Here is a 15504-nt window from a genome sequence, read left to right as displayed (position 1 = left end):
ATGATGAATGAGAAAAAGAGACTAAATGTGGTTGGATAGCTAAGAAGAGAACTAAGAGAAAACAGTCTCAAAAAATTCAAAGAAGGTAAGACTATCCAGGAGGTGAGTGTTCAACCGTGTCAAATACTGAAGAGAGGTCAAGAAGGATGATGATTTGGAAAACAGGTCATTAAATTCCATAACTAGGAGATCGTTGTTGACTTTGGAGAGTGGTATCAATCGGAGGAAAAGGCTAGAAACTAGACCGCGTAGGGTTAAGAAGATAATGAGGGAAGGGGAAGTGGAAGCACCAGGCATATACAAATTTTTCAAGGAATTTAGCTGAGAAAGAGAAAAGAGGTAAAGGACAAGCTAGTGAGGATGATGGGATTCAGTGAAAGTTTTAATGCAACACAAATCTATGTGTTAAATTATGGCATAGGCACAGTCTAAATTTCTTTCTTTTTAAACAAATGCATGTTGCTGTGGTCATGGAAATATATCTTCTGGTAGTCAATGATGATGAAGCTCATCTGAGGTATACTGGCACCCCACATTATCTTACTAGCAGTGCCTGAGAGTATTTGAGGTTGTGAGTCATATAGAGATCTGTTTATTGGGAAAATGAAAGGAAGGTTTGCTTCTGTGTACACTTTCATTCTTATGTCTTTAAAAGAGATTAGAGAAAGTTTCACAGAAGTTCAGAGCTAGAACAGATCTTAGGAAATCTTCCACTTTACAGATAAGGAAAATAAAGCCCAAAGAAATGAGGTGATTTGCCCAAGGTTACACATTTAGATAGTGACAAGGCCAGAATTAAAGACCAGGTCTCATGCTTGCTTCCGCAGCACATATACTAAAATTAGAGTGATACAGAGAAGATTGGCATGGCCCCTGCACAAGGATGACACACAAATTCATGAAGCGTTCCATATTTTTATGGAGAACAGAAGAATTCATGACCAAACAGGAGATAGAGAACACTATGAAAAGCAAAATGGATAACTTTGATTACATGAAATTGAAAAGCTTTTGCACAAACAAAGCCAATGCAATCAAAAGATTAGAAGGAAGGTGGAAAACTGGGAAAGAATTTTTACAACCAGTGTCTCTGGATAAAGGCCTCATTTCTAAAATATATAGAGAATTAAGTCAAATTTATAAGAATACAAGTCATTCCCCAATTGATAAATGATCAAAGAATATGAGCAGGCAGTTCTCAGATAAAGAAATTAAAGCCATCTATAGTCATATGAAAAAATGCTCTAAATCACTATTGATTAGAGAAATGCAAATCAAAACAACTCTGAGGTACAATATCACACCTATCAGATTGGCCAACATGACAAAACAGGAAAATGATAAATGCTGAAGAAGATGTGGGAAAATTGGAACATTAATGCATTGCTGGTGGAGTTGTGAAACAATCCAACCATTCTGGAGAGCAATTTGGAACTACTATGCCCAAAGGGCTATAAAAAGTGCATACCCCTAACCCACTAGGACTATATCCCTGAGAGATCATACAAATGGGAAATGGACCCACATGTACAAAAATATTTATAGCAGCTCTTTTTGTGGTGGCAAAGAATTGGAAATTGAGAGGATGCCCATCAATTGGGGAATGGCTGAACAAGTTGTGATATATGAATGTAATGGAATACTATTGTGCTATAAGAAATGATGAACAGGCTGACTTCAGAAAAACCTGGAAAGACTTGTATGATCTGATGCTGAGTGAAATGAGCAGAACTAGGAGAATGTTGTACACAGTAACAGCCATGTTGTTCGATGACTAATATTGATAGACTTAACCATTCTCAGCAATACAAGGATCTAAGACATCACCAAAGGCCTCATGATGGAAAATGCTATCCACAAAGAAGAAAGAACTATGGAGTTTGAATGCAGATTGAAGCAAACTATTTGCTATTTTTTTTTCTTCTGTTGTGTTTTGTTTCCCCTTTCTGGTGTTTCCTCCTGTTGGTTCTAATTCTTAGCTACAACATCACTAATGTGAAAATATGTTTAATAGGAATATATATGTATAACCTATATGAGATTGCATGCCATCTTTGGGAGGAAGGTGGGGAGGGAGGGGGAGAAAAATTTAAAACTCAAAAGCTTATGGAAGTGATCATTGATAACTCAAAATAAATTCATTAAAAATTAAAAAAACCCCACAAAAAACCAGGTCTCAACTCTCAATCAGAATTCTTTCCACTATAATACAGAATTTTAGTTAAATATTTCCTTTCTCCTCTAGTTAGCATTTTTAAAAGGACTACTCAGAAAAATAATTCTCTTTGTTCAAATCTTTAGAGAAGTTAAATTTAGGGATTATCTTTATTAGTAAGTATAGAATTTGGGGGGAAATGTGGAGAGAAAAGAAGGAAATTAGAATTCGTGTAGTTTACTTGTTAAGACCTTAGCTATAAAAGGAATTTTTATAGTAGAAAAAGTTCTGTATTTGGAGTCAGAGAACTTAGCTTCAAATTCTGGCTCTGACACTTACTACCTACATCACTTTGGTCAAGTCACCACTCCTTGTTGACACTCGGTTTCCTCAAATGCAAAGCAAAAGGACTGAACAAGATGACCACTAAGATCCCTTCTGGCTCTAAAGCTATGATCTTATAATAAGTCCTGGGATATAACTACTTTAATTATGCTTACTTCCCTGAAGAGGTAAGCTATGGAAAGAAGAGACATGGAGAAATGAAATGCAAAGGTTAAGAGACCTTATGGTTCTGATGGCAATGGGATCTGAAAACCTAAAAGGAAAAGGTCATGTCTTTGGGATCTGGACTTTTCCACACAACCCTGCCCAGGGCATTTGGCCCTCCTTGATTACTTAATTAGCTTACTTGCCACTCCTTAATCCCATCTAGAACCCTTTCTTTGTTACCTCCAGACCACCCCAGGCTACTTGCCACTCTAGATCCCATCCACATCTTCCCACAGTCTTTCTGTATAAAAGTACCAATTTTATCTTCATCAAAAGCGCCGATTCTTAAAATCTGTCCCACTTGTATTGGCATCACAAATACTGCAGACTGACTAGGAATCTTACCCTCCCCCAAACTGTGTTTTAACAAACTCACTACCTGGACTGAAAGAAGGCTTGAGTGGTCGAATTCTTTTGAGGCAGACTACACTCTTTACCCTTGCATTTTGGGGTTCCCAAATTGCAACAGTGCTATCAATTAAGAGACACATCTGTGTTTGTAAGAACCAAAATGAAACAAGATATAAATTTGACTACTGTAGTTATTAAGTAGAGAGAAACTGAATATATTATTATTTCTGGCAATTTTTTTTTCAGGAAAAATTTATAATCCATTAAATAAGCAATTGGCAATTCCTTTTCATTCTACCTTGGCTGCCATGTCATTCAGGCACAAGAATACAATGAAAAAGATTAATCTCACAAGAAGTACTAATTTAACTATGAAGTGCCCAATCCTACAAACAGAAGACAATAAAAAGCACAGGATATAGAAAGGGCCTTTCAAAGGCAACTAGAAGGGAAGAATAGGACTGGAGATGGAAGAAGTCACCAGAGCTTACACTTTCTGGTGCCAGTGTAAATGGAAGCTCAGTGAGGGTTTCAATTGATCAGTTTTTCATTAAGCACTTTATTCCTCAGGTAGGGGATAGACTATCTCAAGCCTCAGCCTGGTGTTTAGCTATTCCTGTGCTTGGGCCAAAGTCCTTAAATTGCAAATTCTAAGTACTTAAGAGAAGGAAGGGGCAATAATGAAACTCCATAATGAAATGATGATGGTTATGGGAATTTCCCTTTTCCCCTCACCATACCCAATGGGAATAAAAGTTCAATGAACTTCTCCTGGGGGCAAGAACAACTAGTTCAGCCTACAGAAAGAAGGAACCAAAATAATAATGATAATAATAGAATCCAAACACTAGCATCTATTAGATATACAGGGCTAGCTTTACTACATATTATTTTTCCCACTTCTTGTCAGAAGAAAAATGACAGAATTAATCAACTGACTACATTAAAGGTACCTGAAGACAAAATAATAACCACCATGCCTAAGATTCTAAAATAATCCTGCTTTAATATGGCTAATCTCTCTCTATTCCTCCTCCTATCCAAATCATCAGTAAAAAAAATTTAAGAAGTGTATCTATGACTCAGAAGAATGCCCTCTTACCTTTGCCAAGACTGAAGATAAATGGTTCATTTCTATCATGACTGGAATCAAACTTTTTTCCATTGGACAGTTTTCCTTTATAATGGACATAAACTTTGTCTCCAATCATTGGCATTTCCTCATTATTCCCCACTTTTTTGACAATCTAGAAAAGAGAGACATCAAGAAATAAGAAGTGTGTTTCTACTTCTGATCATTAAATAAGGGTCAGAAAGAAAGGTAATCCAGTCCTTTTTTTTTTATCTTTTAGGCAAAATTATAGTTAAACCATATTAGAGATGAGTATCTGTCCTATTTTTAACAGCTTTTACCACAACCTTGCTCAGCAATCCTTGCTGTCAAGAAATTCTTCCTTACAGTCAATTTAAATCCCTTATGCTGCAGTTTAAGCTCATTTCAGGTTGTACTGTTTATTTCAAAGAAGAGTCATCAATCTTTCAAGCTCCACTGGACTCATTTCCTCCTTTCTCAAAATAAAATTGCCCCCAAATCAAAAGACCAGGGATTTGGTTCCTCTACAATTTGAGTCACAAAGCAAAACATTCAAGGACACCTAAAACAAAGCCTCATTGCATACTTCTCTTTACACAGTCCACCAACCCAAACACAGCAGCATCGGACTGCAGATTCTCCCAGTAGGTTTAAGATTTCAGACAGTCCTACTTCCTGGTATGACTAGTTATAGTTCACATTATTTGAATAACACACACAATGTGTACAAAAGACAACAAAACTGTACAGTACAATACTGATCAACTTGTTTTCTAGTAAAGGAAATGCCAAAAGGACTTTATGAAAAAAAATCAGTAATCATAAAATCCATAACATTTATTTGTTTTGTATTTGGCAGAGGAGGCTGCTAATGTGTTGGGTCAGTTCTGGGAAAACAAAATTGATTCCAGCTGTGTGGGTGGTGGAGTTTCTTCTGTCAATCATGTATGCAAAATTATTCTGCAGTAGATAACACTTTATGGGGCAGCTTAGGTGGCAAGGTGGATAGAGCCCGAAGTCAGGAAGACATCTCCTAGCTGGGTGACCTAGGACAAGTCATATGACCTTGTTTGCCTCAGTTTCCTCATCTATAAAATGAGTCAGATAAAGGAAATGGCAAACTATTCCAGTATCTTTGCCAAGAAAACCCCAAATGGGGTCACAATCAGACATGACTGAAAAACAACTAAACAAAAACAAAGATAACACTTGGGCTTACATCTTTCCTGAAAAGTAGAATTGTTTGTAAATATTAGTGATTTATCTTAAATTATTTTTTCCTGAAACAGAAAGAGATGACTCTGATTTGTAATTTTCCCAGTTCAAGATCTTTTGAGATTCTGGAAGGAGAGAATCTTTACAGTCACTTCAGAGCTTTTAGGGGAAAAAAAGTTTACTATATTAACCTGTCCAATCCAGATATTCTACTCATCATGTTCCCAGATTTACATTTCAGATGGAAAAGTCTGATCTAGTGTTAGATATTGAATGTCAGTTAAGCATTATGCCGGAAATAGCTGAACCTCTAAATTTATGGTCACATGATCTTATGCCTAGTAACTGATAGCAGAGGTGCGTCAAACACTTCCAAGTGGAGGCCAAACCAGATAGTGTGATGGAGAAATATTTAGCAAAATAAATTAAAAAAAAATAGATCATGGATAATGTTAATATGTGGTTTTTTAAGTCAATATGCAAAAAGCAAGGATCCTTATGCACAGTTTAGTGGCCCTATTTCTATTCGAATTTGAAGCCTCTACAGAATGACTGATTATGAAGCATTAAGGTAAGTAAGAATTCTTAGGCTGAAATTTCAAACCTTGAAAAAACTTTAGGGGCCCACAGCATCGTTTTATTAGTTTTGTTTCAGGAAGATAACATCACAACAAAAATCTAAGGCATTCAGCATTTGCCTCCACATACAGTTCTTATTAATCTCCAAAATTCGTTTTTGCACAAGTTAATAGCAATACCTATAAATATGGGAAGAGAGTTATGAAATTAATAAAACTGGACAAAACCTGTTCAGAAAAGATCTCCATTTGCTATGACTCAAGGCAAGAAGATAACCAAATTGATTAACCAAGTGGTCCAAATAATTCTCTATCAGCAAAATAGATAAGAAAATTATGCATAATGACTGTACACAACAGTGGGTTACTGGGCAAAGCATCAACTAGGTAAATGACTGTGCTCTAGATGCAGTTTCACCGCTATTAGAAGATTTTAGCCATGAAACCTTAAAAAGTTTCTTATACCCACTCAGTTTCCTTATCTATAAAATTAAGATAATGCCTACAACAAAGGGTAATTGTGAGCTTCAAATGGGATGATGTACAAGCATTTTTGAATTACAAAGCACTGTAAAATGTCAGATAACATTAAATATAGGGTAGGATAGAAGAGTCAGTTTAGATTATTTGACTGAATATCAAGAATTTACTCCATACAGGAATACCATATGTGTTAATATTAAAGTTCACTGATTTTGAACTTTGCTAAATTTCTTTTCTTTTTTTAAAATTAATTTTGCTTGAAACTTTCATTTTTTATAATTTTAGTACACTTATATAATTCTCAAAGGGGGAATGGCTCTTGCTTACCAAGAAAAACCTTTTTATTTTGGGGGTAGACAAAAAATATGATATGTGATTAGGTAATTTAATAAAATTCACTGATGCTTTTTTATTTTAAAAACACTACAGACATTTCCTTATGTCTCTCTTGTCCCCATGGATACTCTGTTCTCACAAATAAAAATGGTTAAGGAAAACATATTCAGATACTGCATATAGCATATCTGCCCAACATTCCTCATTAGGGACTTACCTTTAGGACACCTTGGTCTTTTTTGGGAGTAATGTCCTCTCCTTGTTCAGCAAGAGCAACTGCTGGATTCTCTCCATCATTCTTGGTGGCCTCATCGGTAGTCATTGTCTTTTATAAGAAGAATCCCTACTAAGAAGAAACAAACGTATTTTGAGCTAGAAAAAAAAATTACTTCATTGTTCAGCTTAGAAGCAATTCTGATGAATGAACACATTTCATCTCTGTTCCTAGCTAATATTTGACTCTTCTTCACTGGGAACAACATACTAGCCTTTCCTCACATAATCAAAACATATCTCAGGTCATCCAATCCAAACTGTACTTAACAAAAAATCTCCTCTACAATATCCAACAAGCATAAGGCTAGGGATATATCTTAAGGTATACATAATAGAATTCAACAAATATTTAAATGCCTGCCTATATGCAAGGCTTTCCATTAAAGATTTTCCTCCAAGTCAACATCCAAAAGGCATTATTTGTTATTCTTTGGGACTGATCATCCAAACAGATCTGAGCTGACTTATATGAGCTATTGTCTAGAGTTTATCACTCTATCTTACCCACAACGACAGCATGATAGATTTTATCAAATGTTTAGCTAAAGTTTAGGTAAACTATATCTATAACACTGCCTACATCTAAATCTAGTAACCATGTCGAAACATAAAATGAGATTAGTTTGGCATAACTTGTCCTTGATAAAATTATGCTGATTGGCACGTGGGTTATTACCACACATTTTTCTGGATAGTTACACACCATCTGTTAAAGTTGATTAGTTAAAAAAAGAGACATGAGTAAATAACTAATAAAAAGGTCCAAACACAAATAATAAATGCTATAGTTACAGAAACTGATTTGAAAATCTCTAATAAAAATACCATAATAACTCTTGGTAGAACCCCAGAAACTAAAATGGAATAAACGCAAGAACCTAGAATAGTTCTAAAGTACACTAAGGGAATCAAATAAAAAAAAATAAGGATAGAAATTAAGTAAAAAAAAAAAGAGCTGTCCAAGAAGAAACAAAAAAGGCAAAGAGTACAGAATTTAGAAGAAAAGATATATTTCTTTAAGACAGATCTTCTGAAAAAAAAATAAGATTTAGAATTTTAAAACATAGAAATGGAGGAGAAATTGAGAGAATAAGATCAAAAGATGAAGAATATTGGAAGAACACATGAAAATTATATAAGTCAAGACAACTGTGACAAAAACTGCCAGGAAAATTGGAAAAGAGTATGGCAGAAAACTAGGCATAGACCAAAATCTCACACCATATACCAAAATAAAGTCAAAATGGATTCATGATTTAGATATAAAGGCTGATACTATAAGCAACCTGGGAGATCAAGGAATAGTTCACCTGTCAGATTTATGGAGAACAGAAGAATTTATGACCAAACAGGAGAGAGAGAACATTATGAAATGCAAAACGGATCATTTTCATTATATCAAATTGAAAAGTCTTTGCACAACATCAATGCAACCAAAATTAGGAGGGAACCAGAAAACTGGGAAAGAATTTTCATAACCAGTATCTCTGATAAGGGCCTCATTTCTAAAACGTATAGAGAATTGAATCAAATTTATAAGAATGGAAGTCATTTCCCAATTGATCAAAAGATATGAACAAGCAGTTTTCAGATGAAGAAATGAAAGCCATATATAGTCAAATGAAAAAAATGCTCTAAATCACTATTGATTAGAGAAATGCAAATCAAAACAACTCTGAGGTACCACATCACACCTATCAGAATGGCCAACATGACAAAACAGGAAAATGATAAATGCTGGAGAAGATGTGGGAAAATTGGAACATTAATGCATTGCTGGTGAAGTTGTGAACTGATCCAATCATTTTGGAGAGCAATTTGGAACTATGTACAAAGGGCTATAAAAATGTGCATAATCTTTGACCCAGCAAAGTACTTCTAGGGCTATATCCCAAAGAGATCATGCAGATGGGAAAAGGCCCCACATATACAAAAATATTTGTAGCAGCTCTGTCTGTGGTGGCAAAGAATGGGGAACTGAGGGGATGCCTATCAACTGGGGAATGGCCGAACAAGTTGTGGTATATGAATATAATGGAATACTGTTGTTCTACAAGAAATGATGAGTGGGGCAGCTATGTAGCACAGTGGATAGAGCACCAGACCTGGAGTCATGAGGACCTGAGTTCAAATCTGGCCTCAGACACTTGACACTTACTGTGTGACTCTGAGCAAGTCACTTAACCCCAACTGCCTCACCAAAAAGAAAAAAAAAAAAGAAATGATGAACAGGTAGACTTCAGAAAACCTAGAAAGACTTGTAGGGACTGATGCTGAGTGAACTGAGCAGAACCAGGAGAACAATGTACACAGTAACAGCCATGTTGTACAATGACTAACTTTGACAGACCTAGTCCTTCTCAGCAATGCAAGGATCTAAGACATCTCCAAAAGTCTCATGATGGAAAATGCTATCCAAATCCAAAGAAAGAACTATGGAGTTTGAATGCAGATTGAAGCATACTATTTGCTTTTTTTTTCTTCTGCTTTTTTTTGTTTCCTCTTTATTGTGGTTCTTCCTATTGGTTTTAATTCTTCCTTACAACACAACTAATGTGAAAATATGTTTAACAGGAATGTATATGTAGAGCCTATATCAGACCGCACACCATCTTGGTAAGGGAAGTGGGAGGAAGGAGGAGAAAAATGTTAAACTCAAAAGCGTATGGAAGTCACTGTTGAAAACTAAAAATAAATTAAAAAAAAAAAAGACAACTGACCCTAAAGAAAGAATATGATGGTATGAATTCACAGGTTTTTTTTAGTAAAGTGAAATTGCTAGAAAGTCTGAATATCATACTGCAGGAAACTCCTTGGAACTATTTGAAACAGAGAGCAAAACACAGATTAATGGAATTTACAGAAGGCTAATAAAGAATCCCACATTTATCAAGAAATATCATGATCAAGTTTCAGAATTTCAACATTAAACAATAAATATTACAGGTAATCACATGAATCATACTGCACAATTTGGACTTTTTTTTCTTCTTATATAAAGGATTTATACAAAAGGAAATGAGACAATTTGCATCCCCAAATAAAATATCCTCTTAAAATTGAACTTAATAATCAATGAAAGATGTACTTTTAGCAAAAGCAAGTAATTTGAGTGGTTCTTTCAGAAGAAACCAAAGAGAACAGGACCTTTGACAAGCAAACTTAAACAAAAGAAACATAAGAGAAATAAATGAATACACACAGCCAAGAAAAGATCGAAAATAAAAATCAATGTTTACAAATTTCTTAGATTAGACAAATTTACTACTTTTTAAAACTCTCATCTTGTTTGCAATTCATTAAAAGAAGAGAAAATATTTTGGCAACGTTAAAGGGGTGAAGAATTCAAAGGAGGTAAGGAAAAGTATTAAAAATTTTTTGGACTACAACATTTACCCCAGCCTTTGTAAATTAACATTTCATGGGAGAAGAATGTACAGGTATCTTTTAGACAGAGATATGGGGAGGATCGGGACCAGGGAAAATCCAGAGATGCACTGCTACATATTCAAGACAGGAAAAGAGAAAGGGAGCGTGGTATTTTCAGTCTCAATTTTAACACAAAGATAAATAAGAAATTATAGATTTCTTCATAATAGCTTACTACAGATAAGAGGGTTTTTTTAAGGGCAAGCAAAATCAAAAAATCATTACCTTAATATTATAAACTAAGAATATAAAATTACCCCCCAAATTGGGAAAAAATTCACAAATGAAAGGAGTGAAAAAACAATTATCAGTAACCTTAACTTTATGTCAACAAAAGCAAAAACTTAAATAAAAAGAGTGAATAGCAAATAATATCCAAATTTTACCGAAAGCTAGAGGTGGTGGAGATAAAAAACACCCATCAAGCAAGAAACTTAGGGAATCTAGAAGACTTGCCAATAGAGGGGCAGCTAGTGGCGCAGTGGATAGAGCACTGGCCCTGAAGTCAGGAGGACCTGAGTTCAAATCCGGACTCAGACCAAACACATGACACTTAACTAGCTGTGTGACCCTGGGCAAGTCACTTAACACCAACTGCCTAAAAACAACAACAACAACAACAACAACAACAACAAAAAGATTGGCCAAAAGAGATGTCATGTCTTTGTGAGACCAAACTGCTAAAGGGTTTGCTTCCAGCATAGATGAATTTCCTAGAGATGAATTTTATGACGGCTCTGCAAAAAAGAATGGACACCAAGGCCCTGTACTTCCTGTGTTAATATGGTTTCTTCCTTTTATGCCATTTGACTATGCATTTCCATGCTTTTTCCTTTCTTCTCATTCCTGACTCTCTCTGCATTTCTCTATTATGTCCTAGACTCCACATTTTGAAAGTACCCTTTCCCCTTGCAGCCCCTCCCTCTTATTAGCTAATTCCTTCCAAAACCACTTTAAAGAGGACGGCCAGATTGATTATGTCTTCATTCTTTTCCAGGCTGCACTCCTGGCCCCTCATAGACTTTCTCTACAATGACCCCAGGTTGGGTAACTAGCCCCTTTTCAGCTTCCTTTAGTTCAGAGTCACATAGGTAACAAGTATTTAAGGTGGGATTTCATCTCAGGTTTTCTAAACTATAAGTCTGACATTGTATTGCTACTCCAAGTGTAACCAAAGATACCAGTCAAGCACTGTAGTATCAAGAAATGTTAAAAAAAGGGAGCTGCTTTAACAGAAAGATCACACACCTGGGGTTGAGTTGCTTTGCTTTTATATTCCAGGTCAATTTTATAGCAAACTTTTATTTAAAAAATTCAGATGTTTGGTTTAAAGTAAGTGAAAGACAACATTAAATCATTCTCATAAAATTATATATAACTATAAATATAGTTATACATAGTGCTAGGCTAGACAACTGTACAAAGAGAATCATGTAGAGATAACTGGTCTCCATCCTCTAGAAGCTTACATCTACAACAGGCATCACTAACACATGAGCATGTCAAAGAACACAAAGGATAACCAGATCAAAACAATACCTAAAAAGAAATGCTCATGAACACATTAGGGACAAGTTATCAAAGAATAACATCAAACCAATACCTATAGAAGCAAAATGTTGATAGCTTTGAACATGTAACGATATACATATACAGAATCTCAGTAAGTAACGTCAATATATCTTCATCAATGTTCACCATTACAGATTCTGCTAAAGGTGAGAAATACTGATGCCAAAAAGCCTTCTGGGTGGGTTCAAACTCTAATGTCTTGGGAACAATGGCCGATTGAGATCTGCACAAAAGGTACAATTGTACAAGTCAGTCTGTCAGCTCTTCTGTCTCCAGATGATCAAGAAAATTAAAGAGTAAGCCCTTGATTCATTCTGACCTTAACTGGTAGCCAGCAATAGAACATAAAGACTTAAATAAGCGTAATTTCCAATAGCTAATTCCAACAGTAGATATATAAAGTAGAGAAAGCTACAAATAATAAAAATCCAAAGATGAATAAAAATGAATTCTTTAACAAGTTTAGTTTTCTCCCTCCAAAGGTCTCATAACTGTTGTTGACTTAAGTTTTATGTGCCTATTTTTTAGTCCAGACGAGTGGCAAGAGACCTGCAGCAGGGAGTGACCTGGATAATATTAGGTAGATAGCATAAAATAACGAAGAAAGTGATATCATATACCATACAGCACTTCTAGGCAGCACATATTATTAAAAGAACACTGGATTTGAAGTCAGAGAGCCTTCATCTTTTTTAGACTTCAGCATCCCTTTTGTAAAATAAGAGGAAAGACTAAATGATCTTTAAGGTCTCTTCCTAAATGTATGGTCTTATGACAAACATTGCTTTACCCTTTACCACCTTTTTTCCTCTCAGAAACTTAATGGCTCCCAATTATTTACAATGTAAAGTATAAATACCTTAAGTGGGATGCTCAAGGACCTCCACAATCTGGCCCTTATCTTAGCAACCTCTTGCCCTACTACTATTGTACCTGAAAATTCTATTCTAGCAATGTTTTACATCATTCCAACTTTCTTCCTCCATTACCCTAAACCTCAGTTTCTTAAATTTTGAAATGGGAGTAACAACAGCACCTATATCATACCACAACATTACTGGGAGGATCAAATGAGATAATATATGTAAAGCACTCTGTAAATCTTCAAGAGATATATAAAGGTATGTTATCAAACACCTACACTGTGCTAGGTGCTGAGCATACAAAGATAAATAATCCTTGCTAGCATTCAGGGAGCTTTCATTCTAATGAGGAAGTCAACATGTACATAAGGATATGTAAAATAAATTCATAAAAACTGAGAATTTGATGGGAAGTGCAGGCAGCTGGGGAGATAAGGCAAGGCTTCATACATAAGATGACACTTAAACTGAGATTTGAAACAAATTAGGGATTCTAAGAAGGAGAGCTGAGGAGAGAGTGTATTCCAGGTTGGGGGATACCCTATGCAAAAACACAAAGATGGAAGATGGAGTACTCTGTGTGAAGAACAACATTTGATCATACCAAAGAGCACAAAGAGTACATGAAGGAAGTAATGTAGAATAAGGCTGGAAAGTAATTTGGAGATAGGTAGTAAAGAGTTTTAAAGGTCAAACATAGAAGTATATGACACAAGAGAGGTAAGAAGAAGCTAGGAGAGTGACAGGCCCGGATCCATGCTTTAGGAAAATCACTTTGATAGTAATGTGGAAAATGGACCAGAGATTAGAGTAAACTGAAGCAGAGAGATCTCCATAAGGAGGCTATTGTAATAGTCTTGGTGAAGAGGACCTAAGGGAGGGTAGTAGACATACGAGTAGAGAGAAGACTGAAATGAGAGAGCCTGTGGAGGTAGAATCAACAAAATCTGACAAAATTCAGAGGCTGTAAATTTAGGTGATTTAAAGGACCTTAGTGACCTCAACAGCAATAAGGAAGCTCAGAAGAGTGGTGCATTTTAGGGGAAAGGAAATGAGATCTGTTTTAGACACGCTGGGTTTGAGATGTCTATGAATCTGTTCAAAATGTCCAACAGGCAGTTGATAATGTAGGACTGGTGCTCAGGAAAGAGACTAGGATTAGATATGTAGATACGGAAGTCATGAGTATAAAGATGATAATTAAACCAACGGGAGTTGATGAGATCAACAAAGAATACTCGTTGATGATATTATTAAAATAAAAATAAAATTACTTCATCTTAAATGACTTCGTGAATATTAGGTTTTTTTGTATATATTATAGTGAATAACTGAATTTTAACTTTAAAAATGAAAAATAAAGATGGGGATCTACATGCTAGGTATTTAATGTGAACCTCAAATTTCTTCTCTCTCCAATTTCTTTGAATTCTCATTTCCTCCACCCTACAAGAAAAAAAAATTAAACCATTCTCCAGTCAGTCAGTCAACAAACAAGCACTTAACCACTTGCTCTGTGCTAGGCACTGTGCTAAGCCTAACATATATAAAGCAGGAAGTAAGTGGGGGCATAGTAGAGAAACTGCTGTGGAGATGAATCTGCAGAGCAGCCTACAGAGGAATGAAGACATGGTTGGCCAGGACCTTCTCCTTAAAATGGAAGTCCCCAGAGCCAATAATTTTACCAAAGGAAAAAAATAAAATCTTCATACAAACCTTCATACTTCTCATAAAAATCATCAAAATCTTGGACATAAAAATGTCCAAGAAGAATTGCTGGCATTGAAAAGACTGAAACAGTGTCAGTGGTTAAACCTGCCTGGCATGTTACCCACAGTCTCTCTCTCACTATGCCTTGCTGCTTCACCTAAGCTAGTTTGGCTGTCCTGTGAATAGCAATGGGTACACTGCTATTGCTAGGACTCTTGGCCCTTCCTGTCAATCAGTGTCAATTGGTCTTGATGACAAAGAATTATCATTATATTCATCATTTAATTCTATGGTCTAATAGCACAATGTCCTGAGGTTCTACTGCAGCATTTGATGATTGGTGTTGGCTAAGATAAAAGGTCCATTCTTCACAGAGTTTGATTTCTTTAACTATAACTACAGGGACAAGCTGGAAAAGCATGGTTGGTTGGTCTGCATGATGCAACTATTCCCAAAATTCGTACCCTTGGAGTCTTTGGGCTTTTTCAATGGTGGTTGAGGTACCGGCAGGGGTTTGACTTATTTGACATATGCTACTTTTGCCTTTCCCTCAATGTGTTTTTACTAAAGACTTACTATGTTGCCAGGCACTGGGGATCCAAGTACAAGGATGAAACAGTCCTTACCAGTAAGGATTTTACATCCTAATGGGGGAGAAAAAAGCTCATATAGACACATATATGTGGATATATGTGTCTATATGAATATATAATGTACATTAAATATAAATACATATGAATATATAAGTACACATGAGTTCATATAAGTATATTAGTATTATAATACCCTTGATTTATTATACGAATACATGGGGGGGGTAAATAAATTGGGAGATTTCAGTGTTCCATGAATCATACACAGTATGGGCACTATTGCGGTTTTTTTTTAAGT

General features: G+C 35.6%; 1 protein-coding gene and 1 non-coding gene across 7 annotated transcripts in view; one reads left to right on the top strand and one right to left on the bottom strand.

Moving 5' to 3' along the window:
- The window catches only part of FKBP5 (FKBP prolyl isomerase 5), a 190305-nt gene that overhangs the window by 96578 nt on the left and 78223 nt on the right, over positions 1-15504 (bottom strand). For 4 of the 6 annotated variants that reach the window (XM_020999591.2, XM_020999595.2, XM_020999594.2 and 1 more), the window contains exons 3-4: positions 6981-7109; positions 4161-4305 (exon numbers count right to left, since the gene is read on the bottom strand). In XM_020999591.2, coding sequence (XP_020855250.1) covers positions 4161-4305; positions 6981-7085 — 250 coding nt within the window. In that variant the 5' untranslated portion in view covers positions 7086-7109. Of the gene's footprint in view, positions 1-4160; positions 4306-6980; positions 7110-15189; positions 15310-15504 lie in introns of those variants that run through there. The other 2 variants (XM_020999597.2, XM_020999592.2) reach the window with 2 other exon arrangements.
- On the top strand, positions 816-918 carry LOC144458002 (U6 spliceosomal RNA). The gene has a single exon (XR_013487566.1). It is a non-coding gene; the product is annotated as a U6 spliceosomal RNA (small nuclear RNA).

Source organism: Phascolarctos cinereus, unplaced genomic scaffold (genome assembly GCF_003287225.1).
Source record: "Phascolarctos cinereus isolate Bilbo 61053 unplaced genomic scaffold, phaCin_HiC Scaffold_5;HRSCAF=322, whole genome shotgun sequence".
NCBI classification, from domain to species: domain Eukaryota; kingdom Metazoa; phylum Chordata; class Mammalia; order Diprotodontia; family Phascolarctidae; genus Phascolarctos; species Phascolarctos cinereus.
The sequence above is the reverse complement of the archived record's forward strand: the minus strand, read 5'-3'. Positions and strand labels throughout refer to the sequence as shown.